We start from the raw sequence: 24,971 nt of genomic DNA, 5'->3' as shown, positions 1-24,971 counted from the left end.
ACGGAACACCTGGTCCCTGTTAGCGCCTAAGCTTGCAATCTGCCCCTTCCCAGGCTCCCTAAGCACAGGCTCCAAGTCCCAGATCTTTCGGAACCTGAAGGTTTTACAGATGAGGAATCTAAGCCCAGGGACCTCAAGACATACAGGCAGAGGTGAGCATCTAATTCTGCCCTGTGTGTGGCGCTCTGACACCACCCTGCCCCTCCTGTAACCTGTACCTGCTCTCACTGCTGGTGGGTGATGAGCCTTCAAAGGGAACTGAGGGTGGGGATGGGCCAGGACTTGCCCTAGAGCAAGGCCAGGGTGCGAACCGTAGGCTAGCCCTGGTCCTGGGCTGGTGTGGAGGCTCCTTCGCTCTTTTCCCCTCATCTTTTCTCTTCTTCGGCCTCCCCTGCTCTCTTCCTTCTGAGTCCTTGTCACCTGCTCCCGGGTGCCTCTGCCTGCACCCTTCCCGTTTCCCTGTCTGACCGCTCCGTGACTACCTTATTCCCCAGGAGGGTTGGGAACTCAGGTGGTTGATGAGGAAGGAAGGAAGAGGAAGCCGGGCCTCTCCCCACTCTCTTCCCCTTCCGGGACCAGGTGCCCTGCAGGGTTTACAGAGATCTACAAGCTGGCATTTCTGTAGAAAGCTGCAGGCCAGAAGCTGGACGACCCAGACCCGAGTCCTGACTTTGCCAGCCACTTCCCCTCTCTGGGCCTCAGCTGGCTTGTCTCTTAAATGAGAGATGATGAGGAGCTTTCAAGTGGTTCAGCAGACACCTAAGGCTCCCTGACTTGCTGCCACCGCAAGGGACAAAGAGAGGCCAGGTTTGGGAGCTCCCCCACCCCCTGCCACTTTAAGCAGTACCTCTCCTGTGTGCTTCATATGCCCGCGATACTTTTCTAAGAAATGGTTCCATGGTTTAAAAGCTTTAAAATAAGCCGTAACTGGTTTGGCTCAGTGGATAGAGCGTTGGCCTGCGGACTGAAGGGTCCCAGGTTCGATTCCAGTCAAGGGCATGTACCTTGGTTGCGGGCACATTCCTGGCGGGAGGTGTGCAGGAGGCAGCTGATCGATGTTTCTCTCTCATCGATGTTTCTAACTCTCTATCTCTCTCCCTTCCTCTCTGTAAAAAATCAATAAAATATATTTTTAAAAAGTTTTAAAATAACTGCTGAATGAGATGCTCTCAGATGTTCCCTTCCAGTTAAAAAACAAGTTATTCTAATCATTCTAGAAAGAAGTGTGATCTTCAAAAGACAGAGCTGGGAGGTGGTCCTTTTCTTTCTTCCTTTCTTCCTTCCTTCCTTCCTTCCTTCCTTCCTTCCTTCCTTCCTTCCTTTCTTCTTTCTTTCTTTTTCTTTCTTTTCTAAGGAGAAGCAAAATAGCCAATCTGCTTGGGAACAGAGAGATGAGGCTAGGAAGCTGGGAAAGCTGAATGGGGCTCAAGCGCCACCAGGAACATGGAGAGGGTGTGGGCTTTAGAGGCGGATACGCATAGGTCTGAATCCTGGTTTTGCCATCATTTCCTTGGGCCTGGTCCTCTCAGGACCTTCCATAGCAAACATTTCCTTCTCTAGTGGTTGTGCGATCGGCGTGAAAGGATGTCAGTAAGGCACCATAAACCATCTCTGGCTCGTAGGAAACATTCATTGCTGTTCATTTCTTTTTGCTTCCCCAGGCAGATGAAGCTAGAGATGTTCTCAGGTCTCTCTTATTTCCCAGGAAAAAAATCCAGGAGAGGGGCCCACACGAGAGAGACAAGGAAGGCGGCAATGGCTAACGAGCGTATGGGGGTACAAGGTACGGATATAGGAATGAGGAAGAAGTGGAAAGGAATGGGGTGCGGGGGAGGGCAGCAGCTGGGTCCCCATGGTGTGAAATATTTGTGGCTCAGAAAGCATGTAGCAGGTCCCTGGGGCCAGGCAGATAAGGAGCCTGTCTGCCTGAAACCGTAGGCCGCTGGCACCCCAGTCGGGGAGGAGATGCTCCTCAAATCCGTTTCTAATTCTCTGTAAGCCAGCTCAGCTGAAAAGGTGTCTGGCACTTCAGAAGGGACCAGAGGAGGGCTGTGGTTTCCCAGAAAGAGCCATGCATCAAGAATCAAGACACCCGACACTAGCCCTGTTGTTGCTAAAACTCAAGACGCCCACAGTTCCTAAGAGCTCGGTCACTGGAGTCAGAGGTTTCACTTTCTCATGATCTGCATTCTCCTTCATAGTCACTGACTTTCACCTTCAAATCTTATCCATCTAGAGAATCCTTCCCGGGGCCTATGACAGGGTCTTACTCTCCAGTACATGTTGGCCAACCCAGAGCAAAGGAAGAGCGAAGGAAAGCGGCAGAAGTGTGAAGAGGCCAGTCTAGCAGCACGTACTGGCAGCCTCGCAACTGGCCAGGGAGGCATCGAGTGGTTTCCGGGCCAGAGTCACTCCAGCCCACTCAAATGCTTCCTCGGGGAGGACTTCAAACTCAGTGCATGGAATACCCAGGCAGAATCTCACACCAGCCAGCTTACGTCACATGTCAAATTCAGAGACAAACCCCCAGAAGAGAAATGACATCAGACCTCATTAGGGCTGGGCTTTTATGCATACTCACTCACCCTCAATCCCTTCGCCTCTAACCACGCAGAGCCTGTGTCCTGTCCTGAGAGACGTACGTTAGAGTCTCCAGCTTGGGCTCAAACGCTGCTGACAGCAGGGCTGGCCATTAAGGCCTCGTCCTTGTCACCCTCCTTCCTCTCTTCTAGCCAGTATCTCATAAGCTAGACACCACGGGGCAGACCTGGCCAACACTACATTAATCTGTCCACAGAGGCCGCTGGGGAAATCAGCCTCTGCTGCAAGGGAGAGGTTAGGAGGGCCCACCCAGGAGCCAGACTGCCAGGGTAAGCGTCCTGAACAGGTTAGTTCACTAGGGAAGCTAGTGCCTCAGTTTTCCCATCTATCAAGTGGGACTGCTAATATAACCTCATAGGGCTGTTGTGAGGATTAAATGAGTTACATGGATCACATGCTTACAACAATGTCTAGCACAGAGCAAGTGCTCAAAATCCTTAAGCTTCAGTCCTGATGGAACTAATGTGACCGCTGTTCCCTCTTCCGAGATCGACCGTGGAAGAATTATAGAGAGAAAATACCAATATTTCAAACTGTTGTGTGTGGTAGAGGGGTGGCTGTGGTTTCGGGCAGGAGGGGGCCAGGTATGGCTGTGGAATGATAAAAAAGAAAAGGAGCTCTGATGTTCTGATCTCTTTTCATCCACCACTATCTTAGAGCAAACAGTGATGCCCCTTCACCGGTGTGACTCAAACCTGTGACCCAGGTGCTGGTGAGGCCAGCATCAGGGCACTGAGAGGAGCTGTGCTGGTGAAGAACTGAGAAAAAACAGAGAAGGGGCAACCAGACTTGACCAGTTGTTTCCCCTCCTCATCCCTTCAACTCTCAGGGCAGGTGGATTACAATCTTAGAAGCACCTCCCCCTAAGGTTAAAATTGAAGCTCCAATGAAAGAAAATGCTTTTTTGTGTCTTAGCAAGATAGGTACAAGAATTTATGCTAAAATAGAAACCTCTCATAGTGCACATTTTTAAACATAATATGCGGAAATTTTAATTAAAATCAACAGCACTACGTAAACTGGCTGCAAAATCCACACGAAAGGTTTAAATGTTTTGTTGATATTAATAAATTTCGAATTGCTTTTCCATTTAAGCAGTATCTCCTGAATTTCATGTTAGTGATACCGAGTTAACACAAGAACGAGTGAATTTAGTTAGCTTGGAATGTAGTTGTGAAATTTGTATGCTTTTGCTTCAAAGTCAAGTCAGTTCTCAAATAGATAAAACAATTTTGTCAATTTGGATGAGAATACTAAAGGGAAATACTTTTTGGTACTTGATTCAATTATTGGAAAAATTTAAAGTATACTTGGAACAATTTAGGTATGTAAATGAACTTTTTCAACTGTAAATTTTTTAAACTTTAAATGCAGATCAAGTATTTCTGATAAAAATTTAACATTCAAATTAAGATGCACTATAAGAATAAAACACAGATTTTGAAGACCAAATAAAGAGTGCAATACATCTCATTAGTAAATGTTATACTGATTACATGTTGAACATTTAACATGTAACATTTTGGATATTCTGGGTTAAATAAAATATGTTATTTTAATAATTTAAATGCATGCATACTAGAAGCATACTAGAACCATTATTCAAAAACACATACAGCCCTAACCATTTGACGCAGGGGATAGAGTGTCAGCCTGCAGACCAAAGGGTCCTGGGTTCAATTCCAGTCAAGGGCACGTACCTTGGTTGCAGGCTCCTCCCTGGCCGGGCTCTGGTCAGGGGCGTGCAGAAGGCAACCAATCAATGTGTTTCTCTCACACCGATGTTTCTCTCTGTCTTTCCCTCTCTCTTCCAGTCTCCCTAAAAATCAATGGAAAAAATATCCTCGGATGAGGATTAACAAAAAACAAACAAGTTACTGCCGAAACCGGTTTGGCTCAGTGGATAGAGCGTCGGCCTGCGGACTGAAAGGTCCCGGGTTCGATTCCGGTCAAGGGCATGTACCTGGGTTGCAGGCATATCCCCAGCAGGAGATGTGCAGGAGGCAGCTGATCGGTGTTTCTCTCTCATCGATGTTTCTAACTCTCTATCTCTCCCCCTTCCTCTCTGTAAAAAATCAATAAAATATATTTTTAAAAACAAACAAACAAACAAAAATCACACATACAAACAAACAAAAATACACATTAAAAATAATTGACGATTGCCCAACAGGAATGTAGTTTGAATGGGATGGGGCAATGAGAGAAAGGGGATTAATAAATAATTAAACAAGAGAGACCTTGCATGGACCACTGATGAAAGAAAGTTATAAATCAAGGAGAATGATTAACCTGACCCTCTGTATCTAAGATTCTTTTACTACCAAGGAAGGAGGGGGAAAGCAATGAATAACCTGAAGTCTCATTGACCTATAAGGCCCACAGCAACAAAGGTAAAGGCAGAAAAGGAGTAGAAAGGTGTCTAAAGTCAAAATTTCAAGGACCGTGGTAGCACGGACTTTTCACTGCCCTTTAATCACCCCTTAAACTTTATTTCCACAGCTGCGTTAGCATCAGTGGAGGACGCGACATGTTTGTCCAGAATGGTTGAAGCTAATTTCTGTGCTGAGATCAGGACAGTGCCACCTAGTGACCTAGCTGTGAACTGAATCGTGGGAGGAGAAGGCTGGGAAGGGTGCAACAACATGTGGGTTACAGTCCGCCTGGGGATCTAAAGCAGAGGGCAAGACAGCTGGTGTTTGGCAAAGAGATTTATCGTTGAAAAGCAGCAGAGAGTGAGTTGGAATCCTCACCGGTCATCCAAACTGTGTTCTCCCAGACATCCTGACAGCTGCAAGGGGCTTTAGAGGCCCACAGAGAAGGAGGCGACTTGCCCAAGGTCATACTGTGAATCGTGGCAGAACTGAGACTAGAACCCAGGACACTACTCTAAGCAACAGTGAGAGCTGGTAGAGCTGACAGAGGTTCCCCCAGAGAGAGGCAGGACCCCTACCAGGCATGGAAGCAAGAAGGCATTCATGAAAGAGATGGCCTGACACCCTCAGCCTAGATGGCTCTCAATAAGGGAAAAAACTGAAACCCTTTGCAGGAACTCTTAGCATTTGGGGATATGCTTTTAATGCTAAAGATGATTCTCTTTTCTTGGTTTCCCTTTCCATCAGCTTCTTCTTTTACTTCTTGAATTCTGACATCCTTTCTAATGCGCCACCAGTGGCTTCTCTGTGGCTAGATATTGTGGTCTTCTCTCCAGGCCTTCTCGGCTGTACTCATACCACCCAAGTTTTACCACGGACCCGTCTCTCTTTTGTTCAGATTATCCTCATTCATTCACTAACTAACACTTAGTGAGCACCTATGGTATGCAAGTATTCTTACCAAAGTGAATAAGAGGCCATCTTTGGTCCCAAGGAGCTCACTGTCTGGTGTGGAGGATGCAGGTATACAAATAGTTCTAATACTCGGATAAATGATCTCACAGAAATATTACAAAATATTACATAACCAAAAAGAATGCACTTAGTTCTACCTGAAAAATCTATATCTCCAGTCCCAACTTCTTTCCTAAATTATTCAAACCTCACATTTTCTTTTCTTTTTTTTCTTTTTTTTAAAATATATTTTATTGATTTTTTACAGAGAGGAAGGGAGAGAGATAGTTAGAAACATCGATGAGAGAGAAACATCGATCAGCTGCCTCCTGCACATCTCCCACTGGGGATGTGCTCGCAACCCAGGTACATGCCCTTGACCGGAATCTAACCTGGGACCTTTCAGTCCGCAGGCCGACGCTCTATCCACTGAGCCAAACCGGTTTCGGCCAAACCTCACATTTTCAATCAACATTTGGACATTCTCACCTAAGGCACTTCGAACTCAGGATATTTTAAACCAAGTTCAGCAACTATCTCCCAAGTCATATATTTGTGATACACAAAGCAAAGAAACAATAACAAAGTATAATTCAAGTCAACTATAGTGTATGCTCAAGACTGAAATATAATCAAGTCTGTGATCTATTGCTGCAACTTATTTAGAGAAAAATGAAAGTCTACCTAGAAAATGGAGAAACAAAGAATCTATTCTATTGTGGACATCCTCTCCAGGTAATATAGATATTTTTTACTTAGTCAGGCAGTAGTTTCATTCAATTCATTCTTTTTGTTTTAAGCTTTGTACTCACAAAGAGAACTTCTGGTTAGGATTCAAATGCCCTAAGGCAGTGGTCAGCAAACTGCGGGCCCCTTGAGTGTGGCTCTTCCACAAAATACCACGTGCGAGCACACACGTACAGTGCGATTGAAACTTCGTGGCCACACTCAAGGGGCCAAAGAGCCGCCTGTGGCTCTCGAGCCGCAGTTTGCCGACCACTGCCCTAAGGAGAAGGAATTGGATAAGAATATTTCTCACTGTAAATGAGTAACTATTTCCGTTATCGATCTTTTTTCCATATTCAACCATCGAGGATCCTAGAATAATAGAAATTTATAGCTGCCTAGACTCCCTAGCAGTCTCTGCTGCATTCCAGGTCCCTATTCTTACCTCCAATTCACATAATCCTCAGCTGTCAGCATAATCTTTCTCAAATTCCATTCTCATGAGCAGCTCAATCACCACCAGCAGCTCCGTAGGTCTATTTTATCAAATCTAAAGTCATCAGCCTGGAACCCAAAGGTTATCAACTATCCCCAACACCACCATTTCAACCAAGCTTATACAGCCTTCACCCCAAGCAAGCTAATTGGCTTATAGTTTATCTTTTCCCCTGGTTTTTTTTTTTTTTTGTGTGTGTGTGTGTGTGTGTGTGTGTGTGTGTGTGTGTGTTTAATTCAGAGAGGAAGGGAGAGAAAGAGAGAGAAACATCAATGATGAGAAAGAATCATTGATTGGCTGCCTCCTGCACACTCCACATTGAGGATCAAGCCTGAAACTTGGGCATGTGCCCTGACTGGGAATGGAACCTTGACCTCCTGGTTCATAGTTGATGCTCAACCACTGAGCCACACTAGCCAGGGCTACCTTGACTTTAATTCCCCTAAGGACTCATGTTCAAGGCCAGAATGTTTCTAGATGCAGAAAGGGGTATTCATAAAGGCATAAGACATAAAATTAAGTGGTAAAGTCATTTAATAATCAGATATATTTATAATATTTTAATATTGCTTATATTTGTGCAGGGCACCATGCTAAGTGATGAGAACATCAGGGTGAGCCACAGTCCCTGCCTTTGTGGAACTTATATTAAACAAATATAATTAAAACTACCATATATACCATGAAGGAAAATAACAAAGATGTGGTGAGAGAGAATTATAAGGTGGAGCTAATAATTTAGATTAGATAGAATAGGGGATATTCTGAGGATATGATATTAAAGCTGAGGCCTGAAGGATTAGAATTTAGCTAGTTAAAAATAGTTAAAAAGTAAGGGGAGCCCAGCCGTCGTGGCTCAATGGCTAAGCATCGGCCTATGAACCAGGAGGTTCACAGTTCCATTCCTGGTCAGGGAACATGCCCAGGTTGCAGGCTCCATCCCCAGTGTGGGGCGTGCAGGAGGCAGCCGATTGATGATTCTCTCTCATCATTGAGGTTTCTATCTCTCTCTCCCTCTCCCTTCCTCTTTGAAATCAATAAAAATATATAAAATGTAAGGGAAAAGTATTTTAGGAAGAACTATTGTGTGTAAAGACTTCCACTTTAATCACTCAGTCAATATTTTTTAAGCATCTACTAAATGTAATGCTTTTCAAAGAACAAGTGGAGATATATTACTTGGCTTTCCCTTAAAAGACAATACATAAATAGAATAATCAATGGTATCAATTTTCTCAGTATGCTATAACAAAATACCACAGCCTGGGCAGCTGAAACACAGAAATTTGTTTTCTCACAGTTTTAGACACTAGAAATCCATGATCCAGGTGCTAGCAAATTTGGTTTCTTGCTGGTGTCCAACCCCAGCAGGTCCAGGGGTCCCCAAAGGTGTGGATGGAGTCGGCGAAGAAGGAATGTCAGGGAGACAGCGTTCAGTTGACCAGCAGCCTAGCCAGGATCTCTAGCCAGGATCTCCAGCCAAGTTCTGTTCAGGATCTCCAGCGAAGTTCTGGTTAGGATCTCCAGCCAGGTTCTGTGTCCATGTTCTCTTGCTAGGTTCTATCCAGGTTCTGTAGCCAGGTTCTGTCTCTAGGTTTCTGTCTCTAGGTTCTGAGTCTAGGTTCTGTGGCCAGTTTCTGTCCAGGATCTTTTGCCATGTTTTCTCGCTAGGTTCTGTCTCTAGGTTCTGACTCCAGTTTCTGTCCAGGATCTTTTGCCATGTTCTCTCCAGCGAAGTTCTTCTGTCTCTAGGTTCTGTGTAGGTTCTGTGTGTAGGTTCTGTGTGTAGGTTCTGTGTCCTGTTGTCTTGTTACATCTGTATTTATACCAGTTGATTCCAATCCTATCAATCTCTATTCCAAAGGTTAGGGTGTTTCTTATCTCCATTCCAGGGAGTAAAGATTATGTAGCTTAAGCATGATTGTTCGTAGTTAAAGTGATTAATTACCCGCCTGGCACTTAGTTAAGGGGTTTTATTCTCTCCCTAACTTCAGGGAAAAATCCCTACCTGGGGAAACAACCTTTCTCGGAGAGGTGACCTTGGTTAAAACACATAGTGCCAAGAAGGTGAGCAAACATATTAAGAACAGTATGCCATATATGCCAGGTCCCTTGAAACAGCAAGGATGGACCGGCTCCCGGCAGTTTCTGGTGAGAGCCCTCTTCCTGACTTGTATATACTTTCTCACTATGTCCTCATATGACCCTTTCCTCAGGGCATGTGCATAGGGGAGGGTGGTAGAGAAAGAGAGTGAGTTCTCTGGTGTCTCTTCTAATTATAAGAACACTAATACTGTTGGATCAGGGCCTCACCCTTCTGACCTCATTAACCTTAATTATTTCCTTAATACAGCCATGATAAGGATTAGGGCTTCAACATATGATTTTTGAAGGGTTACAAATATTAAGTATGTAATATCAATGAATAAATAAAAATTAGTTATAGGAATAGAAGGAGTTTATTCCTTTCATTCATTAAATAATCAGAATGAGTACCTATTATGAGTACTATACTAAATGTGGAGAATACATCCTGGAACAGCAGACATGGGGAGGAAAGAGACTCAAGGTCAGGTAATATAAGGAGGATAAGAGGCATCATGCAACAGGGATTAAAAAAAAGGGGGGAGCACAGGAAAAAAGAAAGAAAGAAAGACGGGCACAGATAAAGAGGACTGAAGGAATTCAGAAGAGTAAGCCTACACTGGGCTGTATTTCAGTGGTACCTGCATCTTGGCAAAGATACCATGTCTGGCTTCTTGAATAGTATCCTAAATGCTGGTCTCCAACTGATTGTACATGAAACGAGCCAAGAGGCAGGCTAAAAAGAAAAGATAATTTACCACATTTGGAATGATGCTTATTGTAACCCAACTCCACATCTAGATCAGTGGTTCTCAACCTTCCTAATGCTGCGACCCTTTAATACAGTTCCTCATGTTGTGGTGACCCCCAACCATAAAGTTATTTTCGTTGCTACTTCATAACTGTAATTTTGCTACTGTTATGAATCATAATGTAAATATCTGATATGCAGGATGTATTTTCATTATTTCAAATTGAACATAATGAAAGCATAGTGATTAATCACAAAAACAATATGTAATTATATATGTGTTTTCCGATGGTCTTAGTCGACCCCTGTGAAAGGGTTGTTCGACCCCCAAAGGGGTCGCGACCCACAGGTTGAGAACCCCTGCTCTAGATAAACATATGTGGATAATGGATGGCAGCAGGATGCCCAAGTGCTTGCTGGATTGTGAGTTTAAGTAGGTCAATCAGGAACAGAGAAAAGAAGTAAAAATTCTCTAAAACATTGCATCAAAGCACAGCTTCCAACAATATGGTCTTGCTGTGGACGAGTAGAAAACCACAACAGATGTATTAGCCCAGTGAACAACAGTCAGAAAAGAGTTGCCATTTTTTAGGGGGGTGGGAGGGAAGCTTTAAGCAAATTCTAAGCTTAAGAGCCAGAGTGCCAAGCATCACAGACTCTTCAAATGCTGACTCTAGATACACATTTTCACACAAAAATATCATCTTTATGTGTATTCTGTGTTGTAAGTTCCTACATTTAAGTTTACAAGAATCCATTGCACAAGTACAAGACTTGGTTTGGCAGCATATTGTGCGGAAAAGAGCTGTGTTTGTAAAATGAACACAAGCTTAGCATGAGCAAAGTATCATGTAACTGCTAAAAAATGTAAATACAACTTTAGTCTACTTTAATAGAAGCGTCCGGATAATAAAAGCAATAGTCCTACTGCATGCTGAATTAATTAGAATAAATCTGGAGTGTGGCGTTCAGTTAAATTCATCAAATTTTAAGAGTGATATCTCTTGCCCTAACCGGTTTGGCTCAGTAGATAGAGAGTAGGCCTGCAGACTGAAAGGTCCCAGGTTCGATTCCGGTCAAGGCCATGTACCTTGGTTGCAGGCACATCCCCAGTAGGAGGTGTGCAGGAGGCAGCTGATCGATGTTTCTAACTCTCTATCCCTCTCCCTTCCTCTGTAAAAAATCAATAAAATAAAATATATTTTTTAAAAAATAAAAAACAATAAAAAAAGGCCTCCCTCCAACATTACCCAAAGGAAGGAAGGCAGTGACCATTCTAACTTGATTTCATTTACATAAAACCTGAGAACCAAAAGGGAAATTTCCAACCAGTGGAATACACTGTGAGTACCCCATCTAGTCTAGAGATATTCTAACTAGAAAAGTAGCCAACAAAAACCATTTTTCCTCATCTACTGAAAAACAAAGTTTAATGCTCCTCTGGTTCACACATTTTGGGGGGAAGTAAATTTGAGAGAGTCTACTATGTGAGTTAAATACAACCACATACATATGCATTTAATTCTCTTAATCATTTTTTCAGACCAAGGAAATAAAAATTCAGAGACACTATAACTTGCCTAAAAGACCCAAAACTAGTTAGTGCCAGAGATTACATTCAAAATGAGGCCTCTGGATTTCCAATTCCACACTCTTTCCCATACACCAGAATGCTTCCCCAATTAAGACAAAAAAAATTCTGTGCTCACTTCTGCAGCACATGTACTAAAGTTGGAACGATACAGAGAAGATTAGCGTGGCCCCTGCGCAAGGATGACACGAAAATTCGTGAAGCGTTCCATATTTTTTAAGAAGAAAAAAAAATTTCTGCCTGCCTTCTGAGATTTTCCAAGATCTGGTCACCTAAGTTAATATTTCCAGTTAATGCCTTAACTCTTACCAGACTGATCTCATTTCTGTTTCCCTTCATGCACATTCTCTTTTCTTCTAATTCTAACCATCCTTCAAAGCCCAGTCTGTCTCCCTTTTTCCTTCCATGAAACATTTCTCATCTTAATCTCAGTTAATTTTCCTCTCTTCTGAATTCTTACATCACTTATAATGGGTCCCACATAAATGTAGCACTTTGTCACACTGGTCTTCCCTAAAAGAGACTGTAATCACTTTGAGAACAGGGCCATACTAAAACTTTGGAGGGTGGCAATCCTTCCAAATTTCCTATTTCCGTCTGAGCCCTGAACCGGGACTTCTGGAATGAATGAATGAATGAATGAATGACCTAATCTTGATTAATTAAAGTCAGCCCCAAACTCTCGAGTTTTACCCTTTGCTTAACCTATCAAGTACCAATTAATACAGAAAGGCTGCGGGGCGAATCGCGAACGCAGCAAGGCCACGTAACGCTCCCCGCCCGCTCAGGCACCTCTGGCCCAGCCCGGTGACTGCCGTTTGGGCGTGGCCCAGCCTTGGGTGGCCGATTGGGCGTGGCGTGCGTGAGTAAAGGCGTGGCCGAGAAGAGGAACCTATGCGCTTGGTCAGACTCGGTAGTTTCCGGTGACCCTCGACAATTTCCGGCAACGGTCTCCTCCTCCGCCGATTCACTGCGGGTATTTCCGGCCTCTCTCGGGCTTTTTCGTCTGGCTCCCGCGCGGGTTTCTCCACTTCGGGTATTTCCGTGACCCGCTCGGAGGTGCTCGTCAATCGCTCGGCCGCCCCCATCCCCCGGTAACGGTCGCTGGTGAGTTTAAATGAGCCGGGGCTGGCCGGGCCGGAGCCACTGCGGGGGGGGCCTGAGGCACTGCAGAAAGTGGGCCTGAGCCTCAAGGATGACGGTGCTGCAGGAACCCGTCCAGGTAATGATAACTCTTTTCTCTCAGGCTTGGCTCGCGGCCCCAGTCGGGAAGCCGCGTACGGCCACTCCGCGGCCTGGTGCGGCCTAGGCCGGGCTCCTCTCCCGCCTCCCCTTACGCCGGGTCCTGCCGGTCTTCTTGTCAGTTCAGAGGCCTTGCCCGCGACCGAAGCCGCGTTACCTCTCGGCCCGACGTTACTTCTCTCCCTAGTGTGAGCGGCGTTCGGCGATACGACCTCCCTTCTCCTCCGAGCCGACGTCCGGCTGCGAGCCCCTCCTGTCAGTGCAGGGGCCTGGCCCCACCTCGGGGGAGACCTCGGGGCGTGGGGGCGAAAGCTGGCGCCAGGTGCTCTGTGACCTGAGGGGTGATTGGGACGCACATTGGATCACAGCGTGTAAGGTCTTCATAATGGAGGGGGGCAAGTTCGCGGGGGGTGAGGGTGGGTTTTATTCTTGTTTTCTGTGAGAAGGTAGAGGGAGGAGGGTCGGGTCGGTGTTTTTAATACTAATTTCTATTTTGGTAGCAGACGTACTAGCCCACATTGCTTTCCTCGCCGTGAATTTCCCCCACTGAACCGTGATCTCGGAAGAGAACTCCAAGGCCCAGGGCTGAGGCTCAAGCACCTGCGCTAGGGGAGGAGGAGGGCGGGGGGACGGGAGAGGTGAGTTTTTCCCGTGGCCTCTGACGGAGATCGGGAAATGAAAGGCAGATAGGTAATGGCATTCCATCATTGCACACTCCTTGCCGCCCCAGGGCATGCCGAGGGCAGGGAGGAAATCCTGTGGGCCACCGCATCCCCCTGCCACCCGGCTAACCGAGTCCCCTGCCCCTTGGCGATGGGCCGGCCTGGGCGGCTTTCAATGACCACCGGATCTTGACCGGGCCGGAAGCGTTGGCCTCTGCCAACTGCTGTCTTTGAGTCGTGGACAGTGTTTATTTTGAAGTTCTAAAGCCAGCCGATTCTAGAAATTAATTCATAGGACCCTTAATGGGCTTGTGATTGCTCAAGAGTAAATATTTTAATACATCACGACTTTCGTATTTCCTTGATTTTTTTTTTTCCTTCAAAGGATAAAATACCCGTTTCTCCTAGTTGGCTTCTCCAGCTCTTTCCATATAGCAGCTATTACTGTTTGAATTAATCTAATGTGGGATTTTATTTTAGGAAGTTTTCTCTGTTTATAAGTTGTGCCAGTGCTTCCAAAGTTTTTTTCTTTTGTTGTTGTTGTTGTTGTTAATCCTCACTGGAGGATATTTTTTCCATTGATTTTTAGAGAGAGTGGAAGGGAGGGACAGAGAGAGAGAAACATCATGTGAGAGAGACAAATCAATGGGTTGTCTCCTGCAAGTGCCCTGGCTGGGATCCAGCCTGCCCTCGAGGTACTGCCCTTGACCAGAATTGAACCCATGACCCTTCGGTCCCTGGGCTGAGGCTCTAACCATTGAGCACCTGGCTAGGGCTCTTTTTTCTAATCCTTACCCCAGTGAGTATATGTTTTTATTGATTTTTTATTTTCAGAGAGGAAGGGAGAGAGAGAAACATCAATTGGTTGCCTCCCATACACGCCCCCACTGGTGATGGAACTCGAAACCTGGGTTTGTGCCCTCAGCAGGAATTGAACCGGAAATCTCTGGTGTATAGCATCGATGATCCAACCAACTGAGCCACCTGGCCAGGGCCTAAAGCTATTTCTTAACATCCAAATTCCTCTTACTAGTAAAAAGTCCCATTTAAGATTTTGTTTTTGAGGCCTCACATGAAATTAGAAGTTGCTGTCTGTACCTTAAATGGATAAGTTGAGCACTCAAGTTGTTTAATTTGTTTCATATTCTTGTAATTTTGTCTTAAGAATTGATGCATTTTTCCTCCTCTGGCCCCAAAAGCCTTCTAAAATGATAAACTAGTTGTATTGCTAGCTTATAACCACTGTTTAATAATTTCAACTTGTATAAAAGCATGGTGAATAAAAGAAATATGTAGCTTTTTAGTAGATAGTACCTCTTGGATGTCCTCAAAGTATTCGTGGCAGTAATACTCTTTGGGGTTTATTATTGTTGTTGCTGTTAATCCTCACCTGAGGATATTTTTTCCATTGATTTTTATTTTATTTTATTTTATTTTATTTTTATATTTTTATTGATTTTTTACAGAGAGGAAGGGAGAGAGATAGAGAGTCAGAAACATCAATGAGAGAGAAACATCGATCAGCCGCCTCCTGCACATCCCCCACTGGGGATGTGCCCACAACCCAGGTACATGCCCTTGACCGGAATCGAACCTGGGCCTTTCAGTCTTCAGCCCGACGCTCTATCCACTGAGCCAAACTGGTTAGGGCCTTTTTTTTTTTCTTTTTTTTTTTTTTTTAGAGAGAGTAGAAGGGAGGGGGGAGAGAGAGAGAGAGAGAGAGAAACAGCGATGGGTTACCTCCTGCTTTCCACCCTCCAGTGCACAGGACAACCAACTGAATCACACTGGCCAGGACTTTTTTCTTTAAAGTTTTAATGTGGGTAGCCAGTTTGATAAACATGTGAACCTAAATATAGCTCCTCCTCCAAATTATTTCTGATAGAAAAGTATTACTTGTCTTTGGTGTGCAAAAAACCAACTTTCCCTCTCTCTACCTTTCAAGTTCTTCTAGGTGGGCTAATAATCAAATTAACATGAGACATATTAACAAGAAAATGTCCAAAATTTATTGTGGGTATACATGGGGTGGTGCCGCAAGAATGGGACCCAAAGATGAATTGAACAATTGAGGTGTGTATGCCATTTTGATCAAAGGTGAAGGGGGCAGGGGTCTGGGATTTCAAAGGGAAAGTAGGCAATTCACAGGTAAGCAAGAAAGAGCAACATGTGTGAAACAAATTTTTGCTGGGCCACCCAGAAACAATGGGACACAGAAGGAAGCTCAACAAACAGGCTTTGCTAGGTTTCTCACTTTCTGTCACATTTAGTTTATATTGTGATGATAAGGTGAAGCTCCCTTCCTTTTTCTATCTGAATTCCTTTAAATAGGTAAGGGAGGAGAGTCAAAGGTTCTAAGTCTTTTGTTTCTTAATAACTGGCTTAAAATCAGTATCACAAAAGGGTATATTTTGTGGTAGCAAAATTTTGGTCCTCAAGTCTTTTCAAAAATCTCTCCTATTATGAGGCAGAAATTTTGTCTTTTTTTTTTTTTTAAGGTGAAATGTAGTCAATTTTATTTTCCTTAAACCACAAAATAGAGTCTTTGGTTGTACAAACATCACTAGTTACAGTCTTGCCAAGAGGTCCTGGCTGAGGAGGGAGCTGTTAGTCCGTGGCCAGAACTCCTGAGGGGTCTCTATAATGCTAACACCCAGGTTAAAAGACTTGGGACAAGGATGGTGTTGGTGCTAGAAATTTTGTCTTTTTTTAAAAAAAAATGTTTGTATTGATTTTTTGTTTGTTTTGTTAATCCTCACCCAAGGATATTTTTCTATTGATTTTTTAGAGAGAGTGGAAGAGAGAGGGAAGGACAGAGAGAAACATCGATGTGAGAGAAACACATCAATTGGTTGCCTCCTACAGGAGCCCCGGCGGGGAGGAGCTTGCAACCAAGGTATGTGCCCTTGACCAGAATCAAACCCAGGACCCTTTGGTCTGCAAGTTAACACTACCCACTGAGCCAAACTGGCTAGGGCTGTCATTTTTTAATATAAATGTTTGGGAAAGACACAAGCCTAACTGACTTCAATTGGTGCTAATTTGGATGTTTATAAAATTCACCTGATGAAATTGATTTTAAAAAACACAGAGACATTTTAATAGATTTATCAGTTCACAGGAATGTTGGATGAAGTTGTAAAAAAGCCTTGTAAAAATCGCCTTACTAAGCAGTTTAGTAAGTGGGTACTATATAGCTAATATCATTTTAGAGGTCATTATATAGTGAAGGAGTGCTTTTGGCTTGGGATAAGATGTACAGGGACAGCAACTAACATGGATTCAGAGTACTATATTTCAAATAACATTGAAGGTGGTGTATTCAGGAAAATTGTGTTAGATGACACCATCCCTTCCCCAAAGGCCTGATTAATGTCAATAATATATGTGAATAGTTTTGGTAAAATTATTCTGTTCAATGAGAATAGGGAAAAAAGTGAAATTTCTAAATATATTTTGTGATTTTAAAAGTATTTATTTGTATCTAAATTGATAAATCAATAGGCATTGGACCATTTGATCTTCATTCAACAATTTTATATTTAGGTTAGCTGAAACACATTTGTTATGGATTTGTCTTTTGGAAAGTAGATTACCTTATATTTAGGTATGTTGATGTAAGAAACATCTAAACCTGTAGAGAATTTTTATGAGTTTATTTGAGCCAAACTGACGATAATTGCCTGAAAGCAAAATCTCAACAGATTGAGAAAATGTTCCTGAGAATGGCAGTTTTACAGCTTATTTTATACTCTTAACATATCAAAGGAGGAGCTGTAACATGGGTTACATGGAATTCATTGGTGATAGATGAAGAGGGCAGGAGAAAGCAAAGCAGGGAAATCTTTGAAATTGAGTAAAGTGGAAAACAGTCACATACTTCTTTGACATTGGTGGGTATATAGGATAAACAGAACGTTTATGGCACATAGAGATGGTATTTGGGGAACAAGATAATAATAAATGGGCTCAGTTGTTTCATGTTCTGGTGAGAGTTATAACCTGAGAAAAAAGGGGATTACTCTGACATTCCAAGGGTATGTTATCTTAGCTGCAAAAAAAGATAGGCTAAATTAAGATAAAGATTGAGTTTTGTCTAGGATGTGACTACCCACCATGACTCAACTTTTAGTTAGGAATTATTTTCAGACCATCTTATGCAGTTACTTTCTTTTCTTTTTTTTTTTTTTAACATGGAACGCTTCACAAATTTGCATGTCATCCTTGCCCAGGGGCCATGCTAATTTTCTCTGTATCCTTCCAATTTTAGTATATGTGCTGTCGAAGCGAGCACCTATGCAGTTACTTTCAATCTCTGAGTTTATAAGGCCCTCCATGCAGGCCTTCCCTGAGCTCGTCAGGTTTAGTATGTGGCTCCTTTTTTAGTCCAACAATAGGATGCAGTGATGGCGAACTCATTTTTTTGGTTGATTTTTCTTTGTTAAATGGCATTTAAATATATAAAAGAAAAATCAAAAAATTTCTATATGTGACACGGCACCAGAGTTAAGTTAGAGTTTTTCAAAATGCTGACACACCCAGCTCAAAAGATTCGCCATCACTGCAATATAGTATCCTGAAGACAGTGCTACATAGTACCTAGACTGAGAGATTAAGCTTTGGGGAATAGGGGTGGAGGAAGAAGTCACTGTAAATACATAATAATTTAATTCCTTTATGGACTAGTGTGCTAATATATCCCTTTTGTTTATGGTCTGTTAAGAGAGAATGAATTAGACAAATAGTCACAAAATAATAATTACAAACTGTCATAAGAAGGACATTAAAAATACGATGTTAGGAGAGAAACCTAATAATAGCAGGGCCCTGGCCCAAGCTCAGGTGTCAGATTTGTAATTGGACCACCAAAAGAGGTACTGCAAAATGACAAAAAGTTAAGAAGCAACCTCAATGAAAAATCAAATTGGAGAGAATGTTATGTACCTGCTATGTGCCAAGCAGAGAAGAATATTAAAAAGTTCTACAACCTTCTTACAAAGTGTCAGAAAAGACCTTTTTGAACAAATAACATTGAAGCTGAGATCTGAAGGCTGAGAAAGAAACTGATTTGAAGAGCATTAAGAGAAAACAGTATATGCAGAGTCCCTAAGACATAGCAGAACTTGGCATTGGAAGACCTGAAAGAAAGCCGATGTGGCTGGAGTTGCATAGTAATGGAAGGCCATTTTCATTGCAAGGATAATGGGAAATCATTGAAAGATTTTCAGCAGAGGGTTGATGTGATCTTATGTAGATGTTAAGATCTCTCTGGCTACTTTAAGACGTGTAATGGGAGGAGGGAGGCAAAAGTAAAAACAGTCTAAGGATGAAGGTAGCAGAGGAGTAGGAAAGAGGTAGATAAATTCACCAGATGTTTTGGAGTTAGAACCAATTAGATAGAGATATTGATTGGATGGGAGCAGTAATGATGGCTGCCTGGATTTCATTTTGGTGGTGCCATTTATAAATGGAGAATCCTTTGTGGAAGAGGACGATTTAAAGGAGGGCAATTAATAATTCTGTCTTGTACAAATTTAGTTGGAGACTTGTGAAATCAGCCAGTAGAAATGTGGAGATATAACTCTAATCTTTTGAAGGGTGGGAAGATAAAAATGCTTAGCAGGAACAATTGGATAATGTTGTAAGTCAGTATGTGTTTGGTTGTATAGATAATAATAAAGAAATTTGGAAAGAAATACTGCAGACCAGAAAAATGGGAAGCTTTCTTGAAGGAGTAAAACTTAAAGCTTTACGAAGATGGGCAGGGTTTGAATTGGTAGAGAAGAGGAAGAACATTTTTGGCATGGAATGGCATGAGCAAAAGCCCAAAGTTGAGAGTGGTATTTAGGAACAAGGGAACAGTATAATATAGCCTTGGCTAGAATGGAAATTGAGAGTAGCAAGAGATAAGGTTTTACTATTGAGGTTGAATCAGGTTTTAGGGAACTTAAAATCTAAGCTGAGGAGTTTAGATTTAATGTATTGTAATAAATAGCCATTGAAGATTTTTGAACAGAAGAATCCTATATATTAAAGGCTAATATGGCCCTAACCAGTTTGGCTCAGTGGATAGAGCGTCAGCTTGCGGACTCAAGGGTCCCAGGTTCGATTCCGGTCAAGGGTATGTACCTTGGTTGCAGGCACATCCCCAGTAGGGAGTGTGCAGGAGGCAGCTGATTGATGTTTCTCTCTCATCGATGTTTCTAACTTTCTATCCCTCTCCCTTCCTTTCTGTAAAAAATCAATAAAATATATATTTTTTAAAAAGGCTAATATGCAAATTGTCCCTTCGGGAGTTCAACCGCTCGCTGTGACGTATGTTGACCACCAGGAGGCGGTGCAGAACGAAGGAAGGCCCCAGCTAGTAGCAAGCAGCCAGGAGAAGGACCCAGCCAGCAGCCAGGGGAAGGAAGGCCCTGGCCAGCAACCATAAGGCCCCCAATCGGCCCTGATCGCAGGCCAGGCCTAGTGATCCTACCCGTGCACAAATTTCGTGCACCGGGCCTCTAGTTCTGTAATGAAAGCACTGCTTTGGGAAGATCAATCTGGTAAGTTTGGGAATGAGTGATAAGACAAGAGTTAGGAAGACATATAGGCTAGTAGAAATATTCAGTTACATGGTAATATAATAGTACACGAGGGTTTCTCAATCTTAGCACTATTGATGTTTGAGCCAAGCTAATTCTTTATTGTGGGGGACATTATCCCGTGTATTGTAATGTTTTCCAGCATCCCTGGCCTGCCTCTATTCAGTAGATGCTTCCTCCATCTGTGACAACCAAAAATGCCATCCCCCCCCCCCCCCCCACATTGCTATATGTCCCTTGAGGGACCAAATTGCCCAGAATAATAACCACTGATGTAGATCTACTAATAAACTAAGGTAGAGTTGCAAAAATTAGATTGTAATGTATAATAGGAAAATCACAGTGATTTTTGTTCTTATACCTTCTTATATTCTCTGAAGCTTTTATTATCCATCTTGTATGATCTAGTAAAAGGCAGCTATTTTCTTTTTTGACAAGACAAAATAAAACAATTTATGTAGTCACTTTTAAAACTGAATTAGTTGTATAGCTTACAGAGATTTGTTTATTTTATTTATTTATTTATTTATTTATTATATTTTATTGATTTTTTACAGAGAGGAAGGGAGAGAGACAGAGAGTTAGAAACATCGATGAGAAACATCGATCAGCCGCCTCCTGCACATCTCCCACTGGGGATGCGCCCGCAACCCAGGCACATGCCCTTGACCGGAATCGAACCTGGGACCCCTCAGTCCACAGGCCGACGCTCTATCCACTGAGCCAAACCGGCTTTGGCTGTTTATTTTACATAATAAGTCATGTTTAAGAGGAGCAAGCAAGGAAAGAACTTTGCTGTTTAACTTTTATGCTGTTGATTTATCTTTTAAATTAATGCAACCTAGAACTGACCTATTAATTTAATCAGGAGAATTTCTCTTTTAAATTTGGGGGGGGGGTCTTTTTGGGCTTCATAACTTTTAGCAGCATTTTATCCATGTGGCTTTAATTTGAGGTGATATACTGACTGATATTCTTTTAGGGGCAGATCCACACCAGTTGGGCAGAAATAGATGAGTAACTAAGAGGCTAATCTTAGGCCCGCTACCAATTTGTAGTGTCTTAGAGAACAGTCCATTTCTCAAAAGACACCATCACTCAGGAACTGTGAGGTGCTTGAACAGAATGGTAATGGAAGCTGTATATGGGTTCTCTTAAGTGGCAGGTTTTACTACTGGAATATATGGGAGCTTGAGTTGGCTGTTTGCACTATCCCTATCTGACCCTCTTAAGAATTGGTGATAAAGAAATATTGTTCTGAGCAAAGCTTGACTTTAAATCAGAAATGGATAGAACTCTTGAATATGGTACTTTATTTCTCTCTTTCATTTCTTTAATTTTAAAATGAAAACAAGTCAAAGTTCTAGAACTTTATGGCCATAGTAAATATGTGTCAAATTTTCCAGGTGATCAGTAGTACTAAGATTACTGGTAAATCATTTGTGTCTTTTGTGTCACAAAATAATTGTGGCAAATATGCTGGGAAATGGGTATATAATAAAAAATATAAATTATATATATTGAATTTATTTATATTAAGAGATGGAAAGTGTCTAATGTGTGCCAGTTAGTACTAGACTATACTAGGAACACTATGTATCATTTTATTTAACCCACACAAGTCCAAGAAATAGAGCTGCATTTTTCAGATGAGGAAATGAGGCTGAGAAAAGTTAAATAATTCCTCCAAAGTCACACTTGCAAAAGTACTGGTACACAACTTTAAACAAAAGTCTCCAACATAAAATCCTAGGTATATTCTTTCTACTTATCATGTTCTTTCATTTACAACAATATTTAATAAGTTCTTAAGAATTCCCCGTATTTTATAAAGGAATAACGCACACTGACTACTAGGGGACAGATGCTCAAAGCACAGGATCGGGCTCCCTCTTGTCTGGATCAGGCCTGTGGGGATCAGGCCAAAACTGGCTATCCAACACTCCCCAAGAGGTCCCGAATTTCGAGAGGGCGCAGACCAGGCCAAGGGACCCCACCAGTGCACAAATCCATGCACCGGGCCTGTGGTTCTATAGAAAAATCAAATCCGGTTTTTTTGTGTGTTTTTTTTTTTATTTTTAAATATGTTTTTATTGATTTTTATTTTTTTTGATATGTTAATTCTTTTTTTTTAATTAAATCTTTATTGTTCAGATTATTACATTTGTTCCTTTTTTTTCCCCCCCATAACTCCCCTCCTCCCAGTTCCCGCCCCACCCTCCGCCCTCACTCCCCACCGTCCTCATCCATAGGTGCACGATTTTTGTCCAGTCTCTTCCCACATCTCCCACACCCCTTTCCCCCCCAAGAATAGTCAGTCCATTCCCTTTCTATGTCCCTGATTCTATTATAATCAACAGTTCATTCTGTTCATCAGATTATTCACTTGATTCTTAGATTCACTTGTTGATAGATGCATATTTGTTGTTCATAATTTGTATCTTTACCTTTTCCTTCCTCTTCCTCTTCTTAAAGGATACCTTTCAGCATTTCATATAATCCTGGTTTGGTGGTGATGAACTCCTTTAGCTTTTCCTTATCTGTGAAGCTCTTTATCTGACCTTCAATTCTGAATGATAGCTTTGCTGGATAAAGTAATCTTGGTTGTAGGTTCTTGGTATTCATCACTTTGAATATTTCTTGCCACTCCCTTCTGGCCTGCAAAGTTTCTGTTGAGAAATCAGCTGACAGTCGTATGGGTATTCCCTTGTAGGTAACTGAGTTTCTTTCTCTTGCTGTTTTTAAGATTCTCTCTTTATCTTTTGCTCTTGGCATTTTAATTATGATGTGTCTTGGTGTGGTCCTCTTTGGATTCCTTTTGTTTGGGGTTCTCCGAGCTTCTTGGACCTGTAAGTCCATTTCTTTCACCAGGTGGGGGAAGTTTTCTGTCATTATTTCTTTAAATAGGTTTTCAATATCTTGCTCTCTCTCATCTTCTGGCACCCCTATAATTCTGATGTTGGTACGCTTGAAGCTGTCCCAGAGGCTCCTTACACTATCCTCGCATTTTTGGATTCTTTTATCATTTTGCTTTTCCGGTTGGATGTTTTTTGCTTCCTCGCATTTGAAATCATTGACTTGATTCTTGCGCTCCTCTGGTCTGCTGTCGAGCGTCTGTATAATATTCGTTATTTCAGTCTGTGTGTGCTTAATTTCTAGTTGGTTCCCCAATATAAGATCGAGGGTCTTATTAGTTTTCGTGTAGATCTCATTAAGTTTATCGGCGGCTTCTAAACAGTTCTTGAGAGACCTTAAAAGTGTGGTTCTGAACTCTATTTCTTCCATTGACAATTTTGTCCTGTTTCTTTGTCTCCGCATTTTGTTATGCTTCCTTGGTGCACCCCCTAGTGGTCTTTGTTCGAAGTCTTATAGATAAATCTTGATTGTTGTAGCTAATTCCAGGGAGGGTTTGACCTCCAGGCCAAGTGGCTATGAGAATCAGCTGTGTCAGCAGTGAGAGAACTTCTGTCCTCTAGGGAGGTGCTAATCTAGCCTTTGCCTGAGGCTATCCGGCAAATGCCTCTGTGCAGGGCTTGGGCGGGGCGGGTCGCACAGGATCAACAGGGTGGGCCGAAGAGAGCAGTTATGGTGGCTCTCAGTCCTGTTCCCAGGGGCTCTGCCTCTCTGAGTCCCAGCACCCGCTGCAAAGCTGGGAGAGAAAGCTGCACTCGCTCTGACCGAAGCCAGACAGTCCCGCTTCTCCCGTTTGAGTCTGGGTCCCTAAAGACTCGCCCAGATCTGGTGCTCAGAGTCTGCGACTCCCTCCCGATTGAAAACGCCAACCGCGCCCTCCGCCGCCAGCCCGCTCCGCGCACTCCGCACCTCAGAATTTGACTTCAGCACTGCGCCTCCTCTGAGTGTCCGTGTGCGTTTCTCTTTCCTCCTAGTTGTAGGACTTCCACTCAGCCAGCGTTCCTGTGGTTCTGGGTGATGTCCCTTCCGTTTTTTGGTTTCACTTTTGAAGTAGTTGTTCAAAGCAGCAAACTCCGGCGTTAACCTATGCCGCCATCTTGGTTCTCCGAATCCGGTTTTTGTCTTCAAGAAACTGCAACCTAATTAACCAAATAATATAACTAAATCTAATAAGCAACCTGATTTTTTAAAAAAGCATAAACTGTCTAGAACCTCTTAGGGAGTAATCAGCATTGCATTGGATAGATCAGTGAGGACTTTGCCAAAGGCAGAGGAATATGTAAATTGAATTTTGAAGAAAGACTAATTAAGCTTTCAGGAGATAGAAGTTAAAAGACAGCCCAAACAGAGGCAACAGTGTTAGCAAAAACTCTGAAATATTAAAATACATTGGATGTTTAGGGAGCTATAGAGGCATTTTGTTCTAAATCATAGGCAGCTTTGGTGAGATATGAAAACAGCTGAAAAATAAAGGCTAAAGTCAGATGGGATTTGAATAGTTTACTAAGGAGTTTGTGCTTTATTCTGTAGATATTTATTTTGTAAATTTTGTGGAGCTATCCAAGAGAAAGCATTAGAAAGTTTTGATCAAAGAGGAAGACATGATGATCATAATGAGGATGGCAGCAGCTAAAATTTATTGAGTTATTATTAGGTATGTGCTCAGAACTATTATGTACTTTACCGGAGTCTGATGTTTTGAACGAATAAACTAAGACTTACCAGACATGAAATTACTTGCCCAAGACATAGAACTAGTAAGTTGTGGAAAGTGGATTTGAACCAAACCTCTTACCTTAGTCTTCTGTTTAGCAGTGGTAATATTTACGTTTGAGGAAGATAATTCAAGACAGAATGGATTGCATAACAGCTTGCAGGCAGGAAAACCACTTAGGAAACTAAGAGTTTAAAGGAAAGAAGATTCTGTTATGACCTGGGACTAGAAAAGAGGGGATAGATTCTAGGTACGTTTCTTTAGGTACAATTCT

The 24,971-nt window shown here is 42.6% G+C and overlaps 1 protein-coding gene and 2 non-coding genes across 13 annotated transcripts in view; 2 read left to right on the top strand and 1 right to left on the bottom strand.

Moving 5' to 3' along the window:
* The first annotated feature begins 11,689 nt into the window (after positions 1–11,689).
* LOC132219510 (U6 spliceosomal RNA) lies at positions 11,690–11,796 on the top strand. The gene has a single exon (XR_009449501.1). It is a non-coding gene; the product is annotated as a U6 spliceosomal RNA (small nuclear RNA).
* A 753-nt stretch (positions 11,797–12,549) lies between these two features.
* CDC27 (cell division cycle 27) overlaps positions 12,550–24,971 on the top strand; it is a 56,307-nt gene continuing 43,885 nt past the window's right edge. For 3 of the 11 annotated variants that reach the window (XM_059669878.1, XM_059669877.1, XM_059669868.1), the window contains exon 1: positions 12,554–12,801. In XM_059669878.1, the coding sequence (XP_059525861.1) occupies positions 12,775–12,801 (27 nt within the window). In that variant the 5' untranslated portion in view covers positions 12,554–12,774. Of the gene's footprint in view, positions 12,802–24,971 lie in introns of all 11 variants that reach the window. The other 8 variants (XM_059669875.1, XM_059669874.1, XM_059669870.1 and 5 more) reach the window with 5 other exon arrangements.
* Positions 17,671–17,777, bottom strand: LOC132219518 (U6 spliceosomal RNA). The gene has a single exon (XR_009449509.1). It is a non-coding gene; the product is annotated as a U6 spliceosomal RNA (small nuclear RNA).

This window comes from Myotis daubentonii, chromosome 16 (assembly GCF_963259705.1).
Source record: "Myotis daubentonii chromosome 16, mMyoDau2.1, whole genome shotgun sequence".
Classification (NCBI taxonomy): Eukaryota; Metazoa; Chordata; class Mammalia; order Chiroptera; family Vespertilionidae; genus Myotis; species Myotis daubentonii.
Note: the sequence above shows the minus strand (reverse complement) of the source record. Positions and strands in the feature narration are given on the sequence as shown.